At 34.3% G+C, this 18,125-nt stretch overlaps 1 protein-coding gene across 7 annotated transcripts in view; it reads left to right on the top strand.

Moving 5' to 3' along the window:
* C3H5orf34 (chromosome 3 C5orf34 homolog) overlaps positions 1-14,124 on the top strand; it is a 28,636-nt gene extending 14,512 nt beyond the window's left edge. For 5 of the 7 annotated variants that reach the window (XM_016431580.2, XM_001370634.4, XM_007487397.3 and 2 more), the window contains 9 exons: positions 910-999; positions 1,412-1,535; positions 4,423-4,514; positions 5,648-5,717; positions 8,503-8,658; positions 9,989-10,083; positions 11,308-11,409; positions 12,850-12,890; positions 13,561-14,124. In XM_016431580.2, coding sequence (XP_016287066.2) covers positions 910-999; positions 1,412-1,535; positions 4,423-4,514; positions 5,648-5,717; positions 8,503-8,658; positions 9,989-10,083; positions 11,308-11,409; positions 12,850-12,890; positions 13,561-13,763 — 973 coding nt within the window. In that variant the 3' untranslated portion in view covers positions 13,764-14,124. The remainder of the gene's footprint in view (positions 1-909; positions 1,000-1,411; positions 1,536-4,422; positions 4,515-5,647; positions 5,718-8,502; positions 8,659-9,988; positions 10,084-11,307; positions 11,410-12,849; positions 12,891-13,560) is intronic. The other 2 variants (XM_007487394.3, XM_007487395.3) reach the window with 2 other exon arrangements.
* The last annotated feature ends 4,001 nt before the right edge of the window (positions 14,125-18,125 follow it).

Raw genomic sequence — 18,125 nt, 5'->3', positions numbered from 1 at the left:
TGTGTATTGGCTCCAAGGCAGAAGAGTGGTAAGGGCTAGGCAATGGGGGTCAAGTGACTTGCCCAGGGTCACACAGCTGGGAAGTGTCTGAGGCCAGATTTGAACTGAGGACCTCCTGTCTCTAGGCCTAGCTCTCAATCCACTGAGCTACCCAGCTGCTCCCTCAGTTCTTTTTAACAAGGAAAGATGTCTAGATAGTTGAATTGTTTAGCCATCATCAGCATTAAAAGATATGAGTCATAATGATGGTAGATCTGAAGAAATTTCATCATTACAGAAAATATACAGACAAAACTTAATGCCCCTAAATGTTGGTAAGTGTTTATAACAATAATGGACCAAAAATTTTGAGATTCTCAGAATAAAAGAATTAATTTTAAAAAAACCTTATAATAATTTAATAATCTGGACTGTTTTTTTAAGTTATTGATAGTTTTAGTTTTTACATGACCTATATTTCCCAGTATCCCTCTACCCCTGCCCAGAGAGTCAGAATACAAAAGATAGAAGAAAGTTCCATTTTGAACCACTGTTGATCAAGTCTGACACTATATTCCAAATCTGTAGTCCACTCACCTCTACAAAAGAGGGACGGTGGTGCATTCTTAGATCTCTTTTTGGTGCCAACTTTAGTCATTAGAATTCCAAACCAGGCTGAATCAGCTTCTCTGAATAATATTTTTAGGATATATTATGACAGTATTGCAAAAAGCTATCAAAGAAGTCGATCAGTTTAGATAAATGTTTTTCCATTGGAATTGTGAAAATTTAGTTTCATTTTTCATGCTCTAAATTTGGGGCTGGGGGTAAGAATCATTACATGATTATAGTATTTTGTTGCTTTTTTTTTTTCAGGTAAATATCAAAGAACCACTATAAATACCATATTTGCTTTTATTTTGTAAACAGGTGGAATTTCTCTGATTCATCTTTACAGGAACAAGAATACATCTATCCTGAACTAATAAAAGTAGTGTGGTACAAAGGTACTGTATTTAGGTAAGAAACTCATGTAACATAGTTTATTTTTTTAAAGAACATTACCCACATTTGAACATCCTCTTTGAATCAAAATTTCATTCTTACTAATTGAGTAAAAGATGCAATTTTTTTTTTAACCTTTACCTTCCACCTTAGAATCAATACTATATATTGGTTCTAAGGCAGAAGAGTGGTAAGGACTAGGCAGTGAGAGTTAAGTGACTTGCCCAGGGTCATACAGCTAGAAAGTGTCTGAGGCTAGATTTGAACCTAGAACTTACTATCTCTAGGTCTGGCTCTCAATTCATGGCACTATCCAGCTGTCCTCTGCATGGTTTTCTTTAGGCATATTCATATATATAGCAAAAAAAAAAAATATATATATATATATATATATATCTCAATTTGAACTTAACATTGCTCTTTCTAGACTGACTCATGAAACTGTCAACTCAATAGAAATTTTTCCTGGTGATGGATCTATTCTCAAATCAGAAGGAACTTTTTGGGGGAACTATTTCACATTGTCTTCAGTATACAAAGGATCAGAACAAGTAGGTCTATAATAATAATAATTTCCATCCAACAATACTATTGTTTGAATAGATGTTTTTGGTGCTTCTAGTTTTGTTTGGTCTTCCAAATTGCAAGGATATGCTTCATGAAATAAATTGTTTTGAAATACAGTTGTCATAATATATTGCCCAGTCATGACATAGACCGCATTATCATCCAATTTGAAAAGTTTCATTATAATGGATTTGATAATAGTGTATTTTCACCCCACTGTCCTCAATTTGCCTATGCAATCTTGGTTTAAAATATAATTAGATCCTGGGTACATATCTGTCCTCAGAGACTTCCTAGCTGTGTGACCATGAGCAAATCACTTAACCCTCATTGCTTCACCCTTACTGCTCTTTGGCCTTGGAACCACTACAGAGTATTCATTCTAAGATGGAAGCTATTGTTTATTTTTTAATAAAATAAAATATAGATAGTCTATATTTCTTCCAGTATATTACTGATAAAAGTTTTTTGACAAAAAAAGTTGAAGCCAATAGCATTCAAGCACTTTGAGCACATACTATTTCTGTTGTTCACTTGCTCAAAGTGTAAATATCATGTTTTTCTTAATAACTAAATTGGTTATAATTTTTTAGACATCAATAAATGTTACTCTTTTGAGTTTAAATTTTCTGGCCAAATGGATGCATGAAGAATGCTATGAATCATGCTTAGTGCTGATGGAAGATTAAGTGCTTTGGCTTACTAGACATAATTTGATGAAGTATGTTTAAATAATGGGCTTTAAATTTACTTTGGGGGACTGGTACTTGACCTCTGTCCTTTAAGAAACATCATAATAGTATCCCTCTTTTCTTCGCAGGATGGATGGTACTAAACAGATTTTTCCTCCTATCTATAACAGAATGAAAAATGGGATAATTGCTTAATTAAGCCAAGGGGCAAGCAAGATAGTTGAAAATTGTCGGTCTTAACATGTAGTATGTAAGCATGGAAGAAAAAATATTAGGACATATAATAGCAATTAGCTATATTCTTATTCATATACTCTTTTATGTTTGCAAAGCACTTTACATATATTATTTATATTTTATAGATGGGGAAACTGAAGCAAACATAGAGATTAATTGACTTGCCCAGAGTCACACAGCTAGGATGTTTCTGAGGCAGGATTTGAACTTTCTGATTCAAGTTCAGCACTCTATCCACTGTACCACCTACCTGCCACAGATAGAAACACTATTCTTGTCTGTAGTAATGTCTCCCCCTTTATGCAAAACTCAAACTAACAAAGCAGTTTTGCTACCTTGGTCAAATTTTTTCCCTATACATTAAATTCACTTTTGTGTTTAAATAGGATGAGTTGAGGAGAAAACAATACTGTGGCATAATAACTGGGTTTACATATGCAGCGTTTAAAATTATTCAAGAACATAGATGCAAAGTGATTAGATACTAGATAGTTTGGGAGGATACTAGAAATTGGGGGCGATCAAGAAAAGCTTAATGTAATTGACATTTGAACTACTACTTGAAGGAAAAGAGTGACTTAGATAAGATGAGGAGAGTTCATTCCGTGAATGTGGGGATGGCTGATGCAAAGACATGGAGACAGGAAGTAGAGGACATTTTATGTGACAAGCAGAGGGAAGGCTGTTTTGACTCTACTGCATAATGCAGGGTGGGGAATGGTATCTGACAGACCAGAAAGATAGGTTGGACACAGCTTTGAAAGGTTTTCAAAGCCAAATCAAGGAGTTTATATCTCATCCTAAAGACAAAAGGGTGTGACAGAAGTTGGTTTTACTAGGGAAGTAACATGGTCAAACTTACCGAGATCACTTCAGTAATGGTGTCTTAGATGAACTAAAGTGGAGAGCAGCTTGAGACAGGAAGACCAGTTAGGCTATGTGAGAAGTAGCAGAAACAGCTATAATTGGCAACCGATTGGATTTGAAGGAAGAGGAAGAGTTAAGAACCAACTGGAAGAGTGATGGGACTTTCCATAGAAGTAGCGAACTTTGGAAGAGGGATTAGCAGAATTTTTTAGCAGAGAAGATTTTTTTTTTTAGCAGAAAAGATAAGTTACATTTTGGACTTGTTGAATTTGAGATGTCCAGTTGAGTAACTTGGAAGAAATTGAATCTATAGATGTAAGTCATTTGCATAAAGATGATAATTAAACCCAAATTGGAAATAGTGAGGTTGCCAAGAGAAGTGTAGTGAGAGAAGAAGGTCTCAGTAGAATGGTTTGTTAGCTCCGGGAGGAGGGAAGAGGGGAGATAGAGAACACAAATCATGTAACCATGGAAAAATATTTTTAAATAAATTAATATTTTTTAAAACTGAGAGAAAGAAGAGGGTCTAGGTCTAGGACAAAACCTTGGGAGAATATCTATTTTTGATTATTTCAAAATTTTAAACAAAAAAAAGATAAGATAAAAAGTCTTTTTAAAATGTTGACTGAATTTATTTCAGTTGAAATAAAATAAGCCATGATTAGCGATAAATCCAGGGATATGCTGGAACAAGTTCTCACCAGCTTATAAAAGCCAATTTTTAAATTTTCAATGTGAGCATTTACTCCTCTTAAATCAACCAGCACTACAAATCAGGGCTTGATTTTTTGTTTTGTTTACTGTCTAAACTAAAAGTAAAGGAAATGGTAATAATGAAGATTTAATTTACAGTGAATTCTTTGAGAGGCAGTTGTTAAACATTTACCAGCACACACCCACTAGACATAGCTACTATTTTATAGATTAAGTAGCAGCTATTGCCTTTGTCTTTATATAATAAGAAGATAAGTTCTTCATTTCTTCTAAAATACAGTGAGGGCAGTGATGACCTGATAATTTTTTTTTAAGTTATTAGTTTTACCAATTTAGAACTAATTTCTAACTACATTTTCAGAAAGAAGAGAAAATGTATTCGATACAAAATCTTCCTCCAGATCGACCAGGTAGTCCATATTCTGTGTGTTCCCTTATTATACAGGCCAGCAGGTGAGCTATACACTTTCAGCTTTATGAAATACTGTGTGTGTGTAAAAATACTGGAAAATTTCTTTTACTTAGGGAATAAGATGAGCTGGGAGGCACTCTGAAATTGTGTAAACTTAGGTGAGCAACTTTGTCTCTCAATTTTTGCTATAGATAAAGATCTGGAGTCACGATTTCTGCTCTCTTGAGTTCTAACATTCTGTGACTGGGTATATTTTCGAATACATTTGAATACAGAAAATACTTTCTTTTTGGCATGCTAGTAGAAAAATATTCATGTGCTAGGGTTGTAGATGCTTCCAGTATCTTTTTTCTATCTTTGTTGCTGGTGATTACAGCTTTTTGCTGATTTGTGAAATCATAGTGAGAATAAAATTTCACCCTGAATACTTTTTAACTGTCATCTTTACATTTTATTCAACTAGGAAGAGACCCAATACCTAAGGCAGGTTTCAGACACCTATTTCTTTATGTTTCACATTGATATTTTTCTCCTCTTAGTTAATAAACTATAGCATAGGGAAGGCTAGAGGTGCTTTGAGAACACTTTTGCAGCTGTTTCTGGGCATTGTTAAACTTCAGCTGCTACTGCTTTTCTTCCTCTATGTGGCTCTTCCTTAAAGAGATAGATGTCTGATTGTCTAGACCTAGGGATTTGAGAGGTAGCATGGCATAGGACATAGAGAGGCAGCTTTGAACTCGGAAAGACCTGACTCAAAGGTTGTTAAACTATTGGTATCTATAGACAAGCTGCTTAACCTCTCAGTATCCCAGGTAACTGTTCAAGTCTATAACTATAGAGGAGTAGGCCATTCCCCGTTGTTGGAGAGAGTTTCTATGCTGGCAACTTCTCATACTAAAGAAATCACAGGCCCTGATACATTTTTTTTTTAATAAAAGAAATCAAAGAGAAATACCTCCAACAGATATTAGATGAAAGGGTGGGAACAAGGGCTCCCTCACAGGGTCTTAAGTATCAGTCACTGGGAAAAGAAAGATTATGGTAAACCCCAATGCAAGTAAATATTGCTTTTGATTTAAAATGTTTCATGGTCCTGTGATTGAAGCTATTATTAAGAGCTAGAATATGCCTCTTCAATTGCTAGTATTTAACTTAGTTTTTTTCACATTTGCAGAATTCTTCGACATTGTGTCAAAACTAGACTTTCTTTAAGCCATAACTATAATATATGCTGCTGGAAAATGGTATGTACTTAGCTGAGCAGAACAAAATATTGCCTTAGTAGTCTTTCTCAAGCAAAGTGGCTTCTACCACCTCTGACCCTTTCTATTCTTTTAGAATCTCTCAGTACCCTTAAAACTGTTTTGCTCTCTGATTTAGATTCCTTCTATGTGTATTTAGTCAGGTCTAACCACTAGTTTTTTTATCTTCTGAAGTGCTATTATAATTTTCTTATCTAGTACATCAAATACTAAGAGGTAGAGTTTGTACAGAATAGCTTCTAGTCCTCCTGGTGATTATCATTTCCATTACCAAAAAGAAGAGAATACTGTAGAAATGCTTGGTGGAAAAGTTTTATGTTGCATTATTTTTTCTTCTAGTTTCATACACAATCATCTCAGGATAATCTTGATTTAGCTAGATTTTTATATAGTTGTCTTCAGGGTCATTCATTTTCAGGTGCTTTTTTATAAAGGTGATAAAATTTTCAGTCCTTCTCCTCCATAATGTTTTGCAAATAAACTTGGGCTCCAAATGTGTATTGCTTTTGGCGTCTACATCTCTCCACTAGACAGAGCAAATATTAGACAATGCTTGGGATCTTTTACCCTTATTATGAGAACTTGTAGTAATGTCTTTACTTTTGAATATTTTCCGTTTTTCAATGTTTGCAGCTTGTTTGAATAGATTGAATAGGAATTACTGTTATTGAATTTTTTCAAAACTTTTCATTTATTTCCTAATTTAGATGAGATTTTGACCTTAACTCAAACCAGTTGATGATCTTGTCTTCACACAGATAGCTCATTTGGAAATGCTTCCCGAATTAATATCCGATCAGTTTGTTTCTGTCAAGATATAGAACATTTTTGTGATAATGTTTACTGCTTGCCATATTTAGTACCTTCTGACTTTTATACATAATTAACCATATGAAAACATGCTCCAAATTATAAATATGCAAATTAAAGGAATGTTGAGCTTCTACCTTGAACCCATCATATTGGGTGAAGTTGAAGAAAAAGGAAAATGATAAATGTTGGAGGGGCTACAGCAAAAGAGATACATTAATGCCCTTAGTGGAGTTGCCAATTGCTCTAGTCATTCTGGAAAGCAATTTCTCACCATGCCCCAGGCAATACTTCTATGAGGCCCATTCCCTAAAGAGATCAAAGAAAGAAGAAAAGGACCAATATGTACAAAAATATTCAGAGGAATTTGGGGGATTTTTTGATAGTAACAAAGAACCGGAAACTAAGATTCCATCAAATGGAGGATAGCTGAACAAATTATGGTATATGAATGTGATGGAATACTGTTGTACTATAAAAAATGATGAAAGAATGGTTTCAGTGAAGCTTTAGAAAGCTTGCATAACCTACAACTCATGCTCTAAACTACTTTACCATTATATTTACTGATTAGTGCCACAGAAATACAAAGTCAAATTTAACACTAATAAATGCACAGTCATGGCAAACCTTTTGGAGATGGAATGCCATGCCCCTCCCTAACCCTAAGTGCCAGGCATGCACCCTATGGGTGGAGTGGCTCCCCTTCCAGAGGGAAGGGGAGGGGGACACACCTGTGTCCACAGAGAGTGTTCTTTGTACTATCTTTGACACCTGTGCCATAGGTTCACCATCACTGGCCTAAGAAACTAAATGGGAATTTGTGGGGATTTTCACAGAAGCCACAGATGACATGCAAAGGCCAGCAAACATAGAAAAAGTATAGAAACTCAGAAATGCATAAAATATATGTATAGTATAGTATTGTGTAATATCAATATATTTTATCTTTTATGCCACAAAAAAATACACACAGTTTCTTTTTTAAAGTTAAAATAAGTAAAAAGTTGAAGTGTGTGAAAAGAGCTTGAAAGCCAGCAGATGACAACAAAGGCTAGAAATAGATGTCTTTAAAAGTTTAGTAACTCATAAATGCATGTGAGGTTCTGTAACCACCCATTAAAAAAAGGGAAAATTCAGACTTCTGGTACAAATGGAGGGCCTAGTAAAACTAATCCCCACATTTGTTACTTCTAAAAATATATGTTTCATCCTGCATCTTGAACCCCATTGCTTTCATCGGTTCTCTGGAATCACAGTTGTCTATTATGATCAGAGTCCTCAAGTCTTTCTAAGTTATTTATCTTTACAATATTGTAATCGCATAAATTCTCCTGCTTTTGCCATCTTCCTTCTCAGTTCATATAAGACTTCCTAGGTTTCTTTGAAACTATCCCTTTCATATTTCTTATTGCACAATATATATTGTTCTTTTGCATTCATATAGCATAATTTGTTTAGCTGTTCTCCAATTGAAGGGTAGTCTTTTGTGCCTACAAAAAAGATCTACTATAAGCATTTTTGTGCATTTCAGTTAAGCCTCTCTATCTTAAGTGGGATTGGTCTTCAGATAGAATATAGTTTTTCACCCAGTCCATATGGGAAAATTTTCCATCATTAGAATTAGCCAAAGCTTGTGCTTTAGAGGAATAACCTCCAAGAAAGCTAGACTCACAAAAATACTAAAAAGAGTCCAATGAATGCTTTGAGAAAGTTAAAAAGTTCTTCTTTCAAGACTGTGATATAATTTGAACAATAATTAGAGCAGATAAAAAGGCATGAAGAGGTAGCAATCTGCATTAATGAAGAGTACCCACAAATAATGAGATTTATGGATCCATCGAAGTATAAAAAGTTAAGTTCAAGACACTGACAAAAATGCTTTACTGTTGATTATTTAAACCTCGTTAATGAATAACTTCTCCCCCCCCCCCCCCCCCAATGTACTTGGTTTTAGGTTTCTGGATCAAATGAAGGGAACATACCAGTACTTTTGAGTGAAACTCTTATTCCTATGATAGGAAGGTTTTTTGTATACTCTGATGATAAAGTATATGCTATCTTTTTGGATGGCATTTCCCTAACCCTAATTTGGAACTTCGGAAAGAGACAGGTAAATATATTTCAGAGCAGTCTGCCTTTTTTATTCTGGATTTTCAATATTGTGTGTATACAAATATAGAGCATCTTTCCCCAGCATTATCTCAATGGAAACCTCTAATTGAAACTGAATAGAAACTTATCAAAAACCTCTAACCTCTGCCTTTGTAGTCAGCCTCAGGAAATACCATTGAAATCAGTTTTCTCATTCTCTTGTTATTACCACATTGGAAAGGAGGGGAAAGCCCCTTAAAAAAAGAAGGGAGAGAGGAGTAGCTAAGTGACTCAGTGGATATAGAGTGAGGCCTGAAGATGGGAAGTCGTGGGTTCAAATATGGCTTTAGACATGTTTTAGCTATGTGACTGTGGACAACTCACTTAATTCCAATTGCCCAGCCCTGACTACTCTTTAAGACATAAGTTAAGGATTAAAAAAAGAAGAAGAAGAAGAATCAATTCTGCCTTCTAAATGGGGTGAAAGGGAAAAGAGAATTTTGGTGTTCTATTTTGTTTTTTTGTTTTTTTTAATTGAGACAGTAGAAGAGAAAATGTTCATGACATTCCAAGTTCTAAGTAATAACTGGGGATTATTTTTCCCATATGAGAAAGTATAGTAACCCTAAATTCATCAGGTTAAATAATCTTCTGTAAATCTATTGAAAACCTAAACATTTTTTATAACTTATTTCTATGACAAATTGTTTTCAGTATTTAATTCCCACATGTTTCAAACATCCTTTTATTAGACCTGGATTCAGATATGATTTCAGACACTTATTAGCAGTCTAATCCTAAGCAAGTCATTTAATTGCTACCTGCCTCTGTTTCCTCATCTGTAAAATGGGGATACTAACAGCACCTACTGTTGAGGGCTCTTGTAAGAATCAAGAGAGATATTTGTTTCAAAGTGCTCTCTATGTAAGTCCCAACCTTGTTGTTATAAATTGGGATTATGTATATTCTTGTTTGAAATGTGCATTGGTAGTGTTCATTCTTCTACAGAATACAAAAAAATGAAGAAAATTGTGGTATTGACTCAACTTCCTTTATAAAGTATAGAGGCCATGGAAGGGATTATGCTTTTTTGATTTTGAAAGAAATAACATTGAATGATACATATTAACTTCATTGTAAGTTCCTTTGTTAATTTATCTCAATGCAAGTATAATTTGTCAAAATGCTATCTACATTCTGAGGTAGAAACATTAATTGCATTTAAATTATCTGCTAATTCTTTGCTGATTCAATTATTGAATATTTCTGTATTACAGGAAGTAGAAGAATATTTTTTTCACCTTTAGATTTATAAGGCTTTTTTATCATTCTCCTCTCCTTTTCCTAAGGCAAATCAGGGAGTCACCTTAGGTTGGTGTAAATTAACGCTTCCAGATGGACAAGATCAGTTAATTCAAATTGAACATCCTGGACAATTTGAAAGGTACTAGAGCAAAACTGATCTTTTCCCCCATATGTTGGTGTCAGGAAATGAAATATAAGTAATTATTTTACTTTTCTGTCAAAAGCAAAAGTTTATCATTCAGTTGTTAACATAACAGCTTTCCAAACTAGATATTGGTAAAAGGAAGCATTTCATTAAGTAGCAAAGCTTTTTCTCATGTTAGCAAAGAAAATAACTGATCAGTCTTGCCAAAAGCAAATCTATGAATCTAACTAGATTGCCCATAACAGAAAGAAATGGCCTGCATCAACCTATTAGGTATAAATAATCCATGCTTTGATATCAGTTGAACATTTTGAAATAATGAGCTTATTAGAATTTCTAAAAAAATAAAACTTTACATAATTCAGCTTGCCTATTTTTGTAGAAAAAAATGGGAAAAGTAGATATTGGAAGGAATGGACTAAAGTTTCTTCCAGCTAAATTGACCAGTGAGGTGTTATTTTTCTATTAGTCACAATGGACAAAGATTCTTAAAGTCTTCTTTCTAAAATTGTGCCTTGTCTCATTTTATTCTACATAATACCATTGGACACGACAACATTTTTCTATTTCAAAAAAATATACATTTTAAGTAATCACAAAATAATGTTCATCTATTTTTTCTACTGACTTTAATTTTAGCATTTGTTGATGTTCAAGGTTGTTGCTTTCAGATACCATTACTTTTTTTTTTTAATTGAAACCTTGTCCAAACAGTATCTCAGGACATATCTCCGCATTTATTCAATAAATTCAATGTGTCTTGTGTTACTGATATTTATGTGCACTGGTTAAAAATTAGTTTATTTTCAAATTTCACAAAATAAGCCTTTATTTAGTTTTTTATATTAAACTCTCACAAAAATAAAAAGTAAATTGAAATTCATTTTGTTTGGGAGAGATGACCTTATAAATGAAATTGGATTTTCTGTTTCAAAGAATACAGGTACCAACGTTGTTTTCCTAAACTAAATTTGTTAGACATTTTGAGTTAATTTTTTTTACTGATGAAAGAGGATCTTCTTTTATTATTTAGGCATAAAAATAAGACTTTAAATTTAGATTTATGTACAGTTAAAAATTTTAGAACTTTAACCACTTCACACTTTATCTGCTTTTTCATTACCAGTCTTTTCCCAAATGGTCTGCAAGAATAGTTTTCCCTTCTCTGAAATAGATGATTTCATGATTTCCTTTCCTAATCATCTGTATTTCACTTAGGTATGTGGCTGCAGTAGTAGATTGGTGTAGGAGTCTGACTCGGGCTAATCCACAGAAGATGTTAACATATCCTTCATCATCATCCATTACTGAAGAAAAATGGTATTCATGTTAATTTTCTATTTTATTTGTCAGAGTATGTGGGCACTAATGAAAGCTTGAAAATCTGAATTCGTGAACTCTAGAGGGTTTTTTTTTCCTTTTCCTGAGTAAATTATCTTTTCATCTTAATTTAAGTCTGGTTGTCTTAATCATTTTTCACTGGTCATTGAGCCTTAAAAAATGTAACTAGTTTTAAACAATACTAATACTATCATTTAATATAACTTTGCAATGGAATCCTCACACTAAAATGTTGGGTAGCATAAAGCTATGTGACACACTATGTTGTGATTTTTTTATATCAAAAGTTAAGAGATTATGAAAACACAATCTGTAAACTAAGAGCTGTAGACCAGAAGTATACAGTTCCTTTCAGATCTACATCCTATGATCATGACTACACACATTTAATTTTTTTTCTTATGAGAATCATTCAGATCATTAACTATGACTTCTGTATCATTATACTTGTGCCAATATTTTTACTGTTACTATAGTTTGTGCTCATGTGTGGGGTTGGGTGTGAATGGCTTATGCCACTGCCTGAAAATGCGACCCCTAAACAGCTGAGCACAAACTATGTTGACAGTAAAGAGATTCCCTTTTCATGTTCCACCTTCAGCTTTAATGCAAGTGAGATAGAATATTAGATACCACCTGACAAAAAGGTTCCTCTGGTGCAAGAGTAGTGATACGGGAATCATTTATATCACATAGCTTTCTGGAAGGTGAGCAAAATCATTTGGGAGAAGTCTGCATAAACCCATATAATATATCAGTTAAGCAGAAAGGCAACTATAATATTATATATACCTTGTTAGAGCATATACACTATTCATTTTTACGAGGAAGCAGCATATAACTTGAATAGTAAGTTGAAATTAAGATTTTTGTTAAGAAAGCAAATTCCAGTAGATACTGGTGCCAGTATGCATTCAGTCAGTATCTCCCACTTTGCAACAATATTGCATCACAGTAGTTGGTCCTTTATAACCCTGAGAAGCTCAAGAAAAAAAAATCTTTCATAGATTCTGTTTAATAAAAAAAGAAAGATTTCCATCAAAAAAGGTTCTTAAAGTTAAATTTAACTGTTCAAAGCAGTGCATTTCCTGAGGGTCCCGGATATTAAGCATTTTATTGTTCATACAAACCCTTCCATGAGTCATTCCTAAAGATACAAGGGCACATAAAACATGACCTTACAGAACTCATAGGCCACTTGGGAAGATGAAAAATAAACTTAGAAAAGTTTAATAATAATGTGCTTGAAACTTCATATAAATAAAATTGGGAGAAAACGCATTATTGATCGAACTATATCACCTTTCAGTTGCAAACTTGAAGGGGAAGGGAAAAAGATTTATTTATTACTCTGTTAAGAACTTATACAAATATTATTCCTCCTGATCTTAATTTATTCTTTTTTCTCCTTTATTGCAGGTCCATTATTTCTGAACTTGAAAAAATACAGAAATTTAACTGTATCCTTTCGAAATATATTCTTATTGTCCATCTCTACTACCTTTTAAAACTAGACTGAATTAACTCTTTATGAATCTGACTCTAAAATTAATGCTTTCTTGTTAATATATTATTGGATTTTTTCCCATTTGATGAAGAATGTACCTTTTCATCAGTTAAAAAACAGCTCACTAATCTGAAATTTTGGTGTTTTGTTTTGTTTTGTTTTTTTACAGAAAAAAGAGCATCTATACAAATTGTGGACAGAATCCAAAGCTTTCTTTTCAGCCTCTTTCAGTTACCTGAAATTTCTATATCATATAACATTGAACAAAGCCTTAAGTTTCCATTGCCCTCAGAATTTCATTATCAGTTTGATTTATCTTATGTAAGGTGCCACCTTCAAACTCACTATATACATATAAGAATTCCTGAGGACTTCATTTTGACTTAGAAAATCACATATTAACATTATGTGTGCTCTATTGTATTTTTATTTATTTTGTTAAATATTTCCCAATTTTACTTTAATCTGCTTCTGGCTAGAAGTGTGTGTGTGTGGGGATTTGATACGTTGCTCTAACATCTCCTATAAGGCCTTCACTCCCTATTTCAGAGGCAGTTTGCTAGTGAGAAAACGTAAAAATTAAACTTTTACTGAAGAAAAAGTTCCTTAATTAAATAACTAAGTTTTATTGGAGAATGACAGCATCCTAAATCAGATTTCTACTAAGAAAACTGAGCAATCATCTTCTGATGTTTCCAGATCAAGATCTTCAGAACCCTATAGCTGTTTTGAAGAAGTTAATAAAAAGAGTGTATCCATAGCATTGAAAAAAACCTCTGAAATTCTTCAGGATATTGAATCTCTATTAGCCTGTTCCAAAAAATAAAAAAAAATATATATGTTTTCAAAGTAAAGGTTTTTGAACTGTGTCAGACTCTTAAGGTTTATATTTTAACTCTTAAGGTTATTTATTTTTATAGGTTTATATTTATACAATTGACTATCCACAAGAGAATTATCTGTATACGTTATTATCATTAAAATCAAATGAGAAAATTTGTTCCTCTTGAGCTGGCTGCTCAGACATAGTGTGAAAATTTTTTCTAGTTTGTCAATTTATTTCATACTACTTGTACAAATTTTTGTATGATAGTACTACTTAACATAAGTTAAAATTTGGAAATGTATTTTTTAAAGTAATCATGAATATCATATTGCTTCAAGAAATAAAAAAAAACTCTGAGAAATCTGAATAATTTAATTTCTTTTAATTTGCCAGCCAGTATTCATTCATATAATAGGTGTTTGTTAAGAATATCCTGTGTGTAACTTAGTTTACTAAATGCTGAAGGATGAAGATGAATTTTATAGTTCCTGTTTGTTCAGAAGTGGAATTTAACATAATAAAGAACCAGGGGCGATTAGGTGGCTCAATGGAAAGAGCATCAAGCCCTGCGACTGAAGGTCAATCCTGGGTTCAAATATAGCCTCAGATACTTCTTAGATGGGCGACTGTGGCAAGTCACTTAACCCCAGTTGCCTAACCATTACTGCTTTTCAGTCTTAGAAGCAACTTAGTATCAATTCTAAATAGAATGTATATGGCTTTTTTTTTTTTCAATGTATTCTAGCCAAAACTAGATACCTGGATTTGATACTTGATGGCTAGTCGTTTTCGGTCATGTCTGACTCTGAGAACCCATTTGGGGTTTTTCTTGACAGAGATATTGGAGTGGTTTACCATTCATTTCCTTCTCCAGCCCATTTTACAAATGAAGAAACTGAAGCAAGCAGGATTAAGTGACTTGTGTAGGATCAGACACAACTAGTGTGTAAAACCAGATTTGAACTCAGGAAAACATCTTCCTTATTTCAGTCGTGGCACTGCACCACCTGGCTGCCTATATTTTCTTTCTGTTGTTTATACATAAATTCATTGTTGCTTCTTCTCCAAATTCTTGTTTACCTTGAAGACTAAGCCAAGGCAGGTATGCCCCTTCCTGAAGCTTCCACTCCCACCAGTTTTAAGTACTCTTTCCATCCTCGAATTACCTTATATAACACTTAACTTGGGTACGTGTTGCATTCTCCAATGAAATGTCAGCACCTCTAGGTTTTTTGACTTTGTGTCTCTAGTGTCTTGCACGTACTAATTGCTGCTTAGTATTTGTTGATGCATTATACCATACTCAGGCAAAGATGATTTCATTTGTGTTATTTCTAATGCCTTTCAATAAGATGTTTCCAAAAAGACTTTTTTTTGGTCACAGTAACAGAGTCTTTTAACTATTAGATTGTCATTTTTGGCAAAATTAGATTTTTGGCACATACATCCCATTTTACTAAATCGGGTTGTTTTTATCCATATCTAAAACTTTAGAAATAACAACCCTAACAAAATACATGGGGAAATTCTTATTTAATAAACAGATTGTTGACTTCTGGATTTAGGAAAGCAATTTCAAGGTGAATTTGGAGAAATCAAAGCCACAAAACAATAACAATAATGAAACAGATCAGAAATTGGCCTTATGCAAAGTAGACTCAAGAAATACCTCTGGATTGAGTATACATAGACACAAAACAGATTTCTAGGGAGCCTTGTAAAGGTCAATTTTGCAGAAACATTTTAGGGAGCCTTGTAAAAAGTCAATTTCACAGTTTTTCTTGCGAAAACAGTATTCATAAATTAGGCTTGATTTTTTTATTTTTTAATAGCATCAGCACACCTAGTAAAGTAATCTGAATTTTAGGCCTAGTAGGTCCAAAATGAGTAACCAGAGATACCAGCTTCTCCGTGCCTACACCCTTGAAAAGGACTCTGTTCTTGCTGCTATTCTGGTGAATTGGGCTTGCTTCCTAATGCTAAAATGTCCTTGTAGTTACTGTCACTGCAGTAGAAATTTCCCAAAGTTATTATCAGGGCAGACTCTTCAGGATGTAAAGAACCCATGAGTGATAACTATAGCTATTATGACGGGAACAGAGGTAACTAGGTGATGAAGGAAGACACCAAAGGGCACACGTGGGCCAGACAAGCTCAACATCTAGGTACATTATATATGTGCCCTGAAGTCCCATAATGGACTGGCTCCATTCTGGACTTGAAGACACCCAAGCTGAATTGGGATTTCCTAGTTTCAGACTCTTTACCCTTACAATTATGACATAGATTTTGCCAAGTTGCTATTAGGCCAATGACAAATTGATTACTGAAATAAAATGTTTTCCAACAAATTAGCTCTTCTATGCTTATCCCTAACATGTCATGGACTTGTACATACTCTGGTTTAATAAATTCCACATTGGCATTTGGTCCAGTATCTTTTTCATCTTTGCTAGTTGAGTTAAACTATACTGGACTTTCTTTCCAAAATAAATTAATCTGTTGATGAAGGACCAAGGATTTGACAGTAAATGAAAATTTCATGGCTGAAAGGGAAACGGCCAAATGAGGAGAGCTTATAAATCAATATCGACTAAATAATAATATAGCTCTCCAATGCCCCTTTCATCTCTTAAAATTCTGATTCTAATGCCAGTCACTCCATCTGCCTCCACTTTCTGAATTTGTTGTTGACATTGAACCTCTGAATCAGTTTATTCACATGCCTGTAGAAATTCTTTGTCCTTTAGAAAGAAAGGACATTAGCACATTCAAGACAAATATGAGTAGAAGTCACCTTTTTTCCAGTTGCCCTTGGGATTTGTTTATTGATCAACTGGTATTTATTGAGTATCTACTATGTGTTAGGTGCTAAGCACTCCGAGATAAAGAGAAGTAAGGCAAAAGCCCCTGACCTTGCAGAGTTCACAATCTAGCTGGGGAGAGGACTAGGGTAATTACCAAACATTACAGTACACTTCCTAGTTCTCGTGATAGGGTCTGCAAACTAAGTGCTACAGGAGTGCTGGTAAGGGAAAATAAAGGAGATCTCCCCCTCCCTATACCCTAGTCAATGCACATAATTCTCTTCCAGACAAATATAAATCTCCTACCTGGTCTTTCTGCCTCTCTCCAATCTAACCTTCAAAGCCTTGCTAAAATAATCTTTCTAAACACAGATCTGATCATGTCATTCTACCACCCAAAAGCAGCCAATGGCTAACCTTTGCATATAACATACTTTTTTAGCCTGGTATTTAAGGCTTTCCATAGACTGGTTCCAACCTAGCTTTTCAGCCTTTTTCAAAATATTACCCTTCTACATTCCAGGAAAACTAGACTATTAACTATTTCTTGATATCGTTCTATATTTTCCCACCACTTTAGATTTATGCAGGCTGTATTCCATATGTAAAACACATTCTCAACCCATCTCTTCTTGAAATAGTTCTCCACTTTAGACCCAGTACAGGTGTCATTCCTGCATGAAAGCCTTCCCTAATCCCACCCCCACCCCCTAGTATAAATCAACTTTCCAGCAAATTTTTCTAAAGCATTTAGTACATTAAAGGATGAACTCATTACCGGCATTACCACTTTTTTAAAATCTAGCATAATTCCTTGAACATAGGAACATGATAAATACTTGGTGAATTGAGTGATGGAATAGAAAGAGAAGGCTTCCTAAAGGAGGTGTGATTTGGGCTGGCCTTAGTAAGTTAGCTGGGATTTGGTTGAGCAGAGGAAAAAGGACATCCTACTTCATCAAGGAACATAATATGAGCAAAGGTTGTGGTTGGCCTATTCATGACAACGAAGAAATTCACCTGGTTGAAGAACATACTGAAAATTAAACTCTCTTTGATCATAAAGTCATAGAGGAGGAGCTGAAAGGGGAGCTTTTTAGCTATCATCCAGTTCAGACCAGAGAGGATGAAAGAACCAAGACTTGAGCCCAGGTCCTCTAACTTCACTGCACCATGTATGATTGGATAATAGGGCAGGACCAAATTAAGGAGAGTCCTCTCTGCAGGCCAAAATAGAGAAATGCAGATTTGTGTAAAGAACATGTTTTAGAAGTCAGTAGTGACCTGATAAAAGTTATATCTATGGAAGACTGGTATGGCAGGGTTCTTTGGGGAGATTGAAAGTAAAGGGAATCACTCTTGGAATGGGGTGGACTGAGAGTGGGGTAGTTTCTAGCTAGCAATAAAATGGCCCATGCACAGGGTAGATACCTAGATGAAAATTCACATATACACCCTAGACACAAGGCCTAGGGGTTTAGGCTGAGGATCTTCTATAAGAAATCACCTTGTCTCTGTACCCAAGATATCCTGAAGCTTCCCTGAATTTCTTAGG

Source organism: Monodelphis domestica, chromosome 3, assembly GCF_027887165.1.
Source record: "Monodelphis domestica isolate mMonDom1 chromosome 3, mMonDom1.pri, whole genome shotgun sequence".
In the NCBI taxonomy this organism is placed as follows: domain Eukaryota; kingdom Metazoa; phylum Chordata; class Mammalia; order Didelphimorphia; family Didelphidae; genus Monodelphis; species Monodelphis domestica.
The sequence above is the reverse complement of the archived record's forward strand: the minus strand, read 5'-3'. Positions and strand labels throughout refer to the sequence as shown.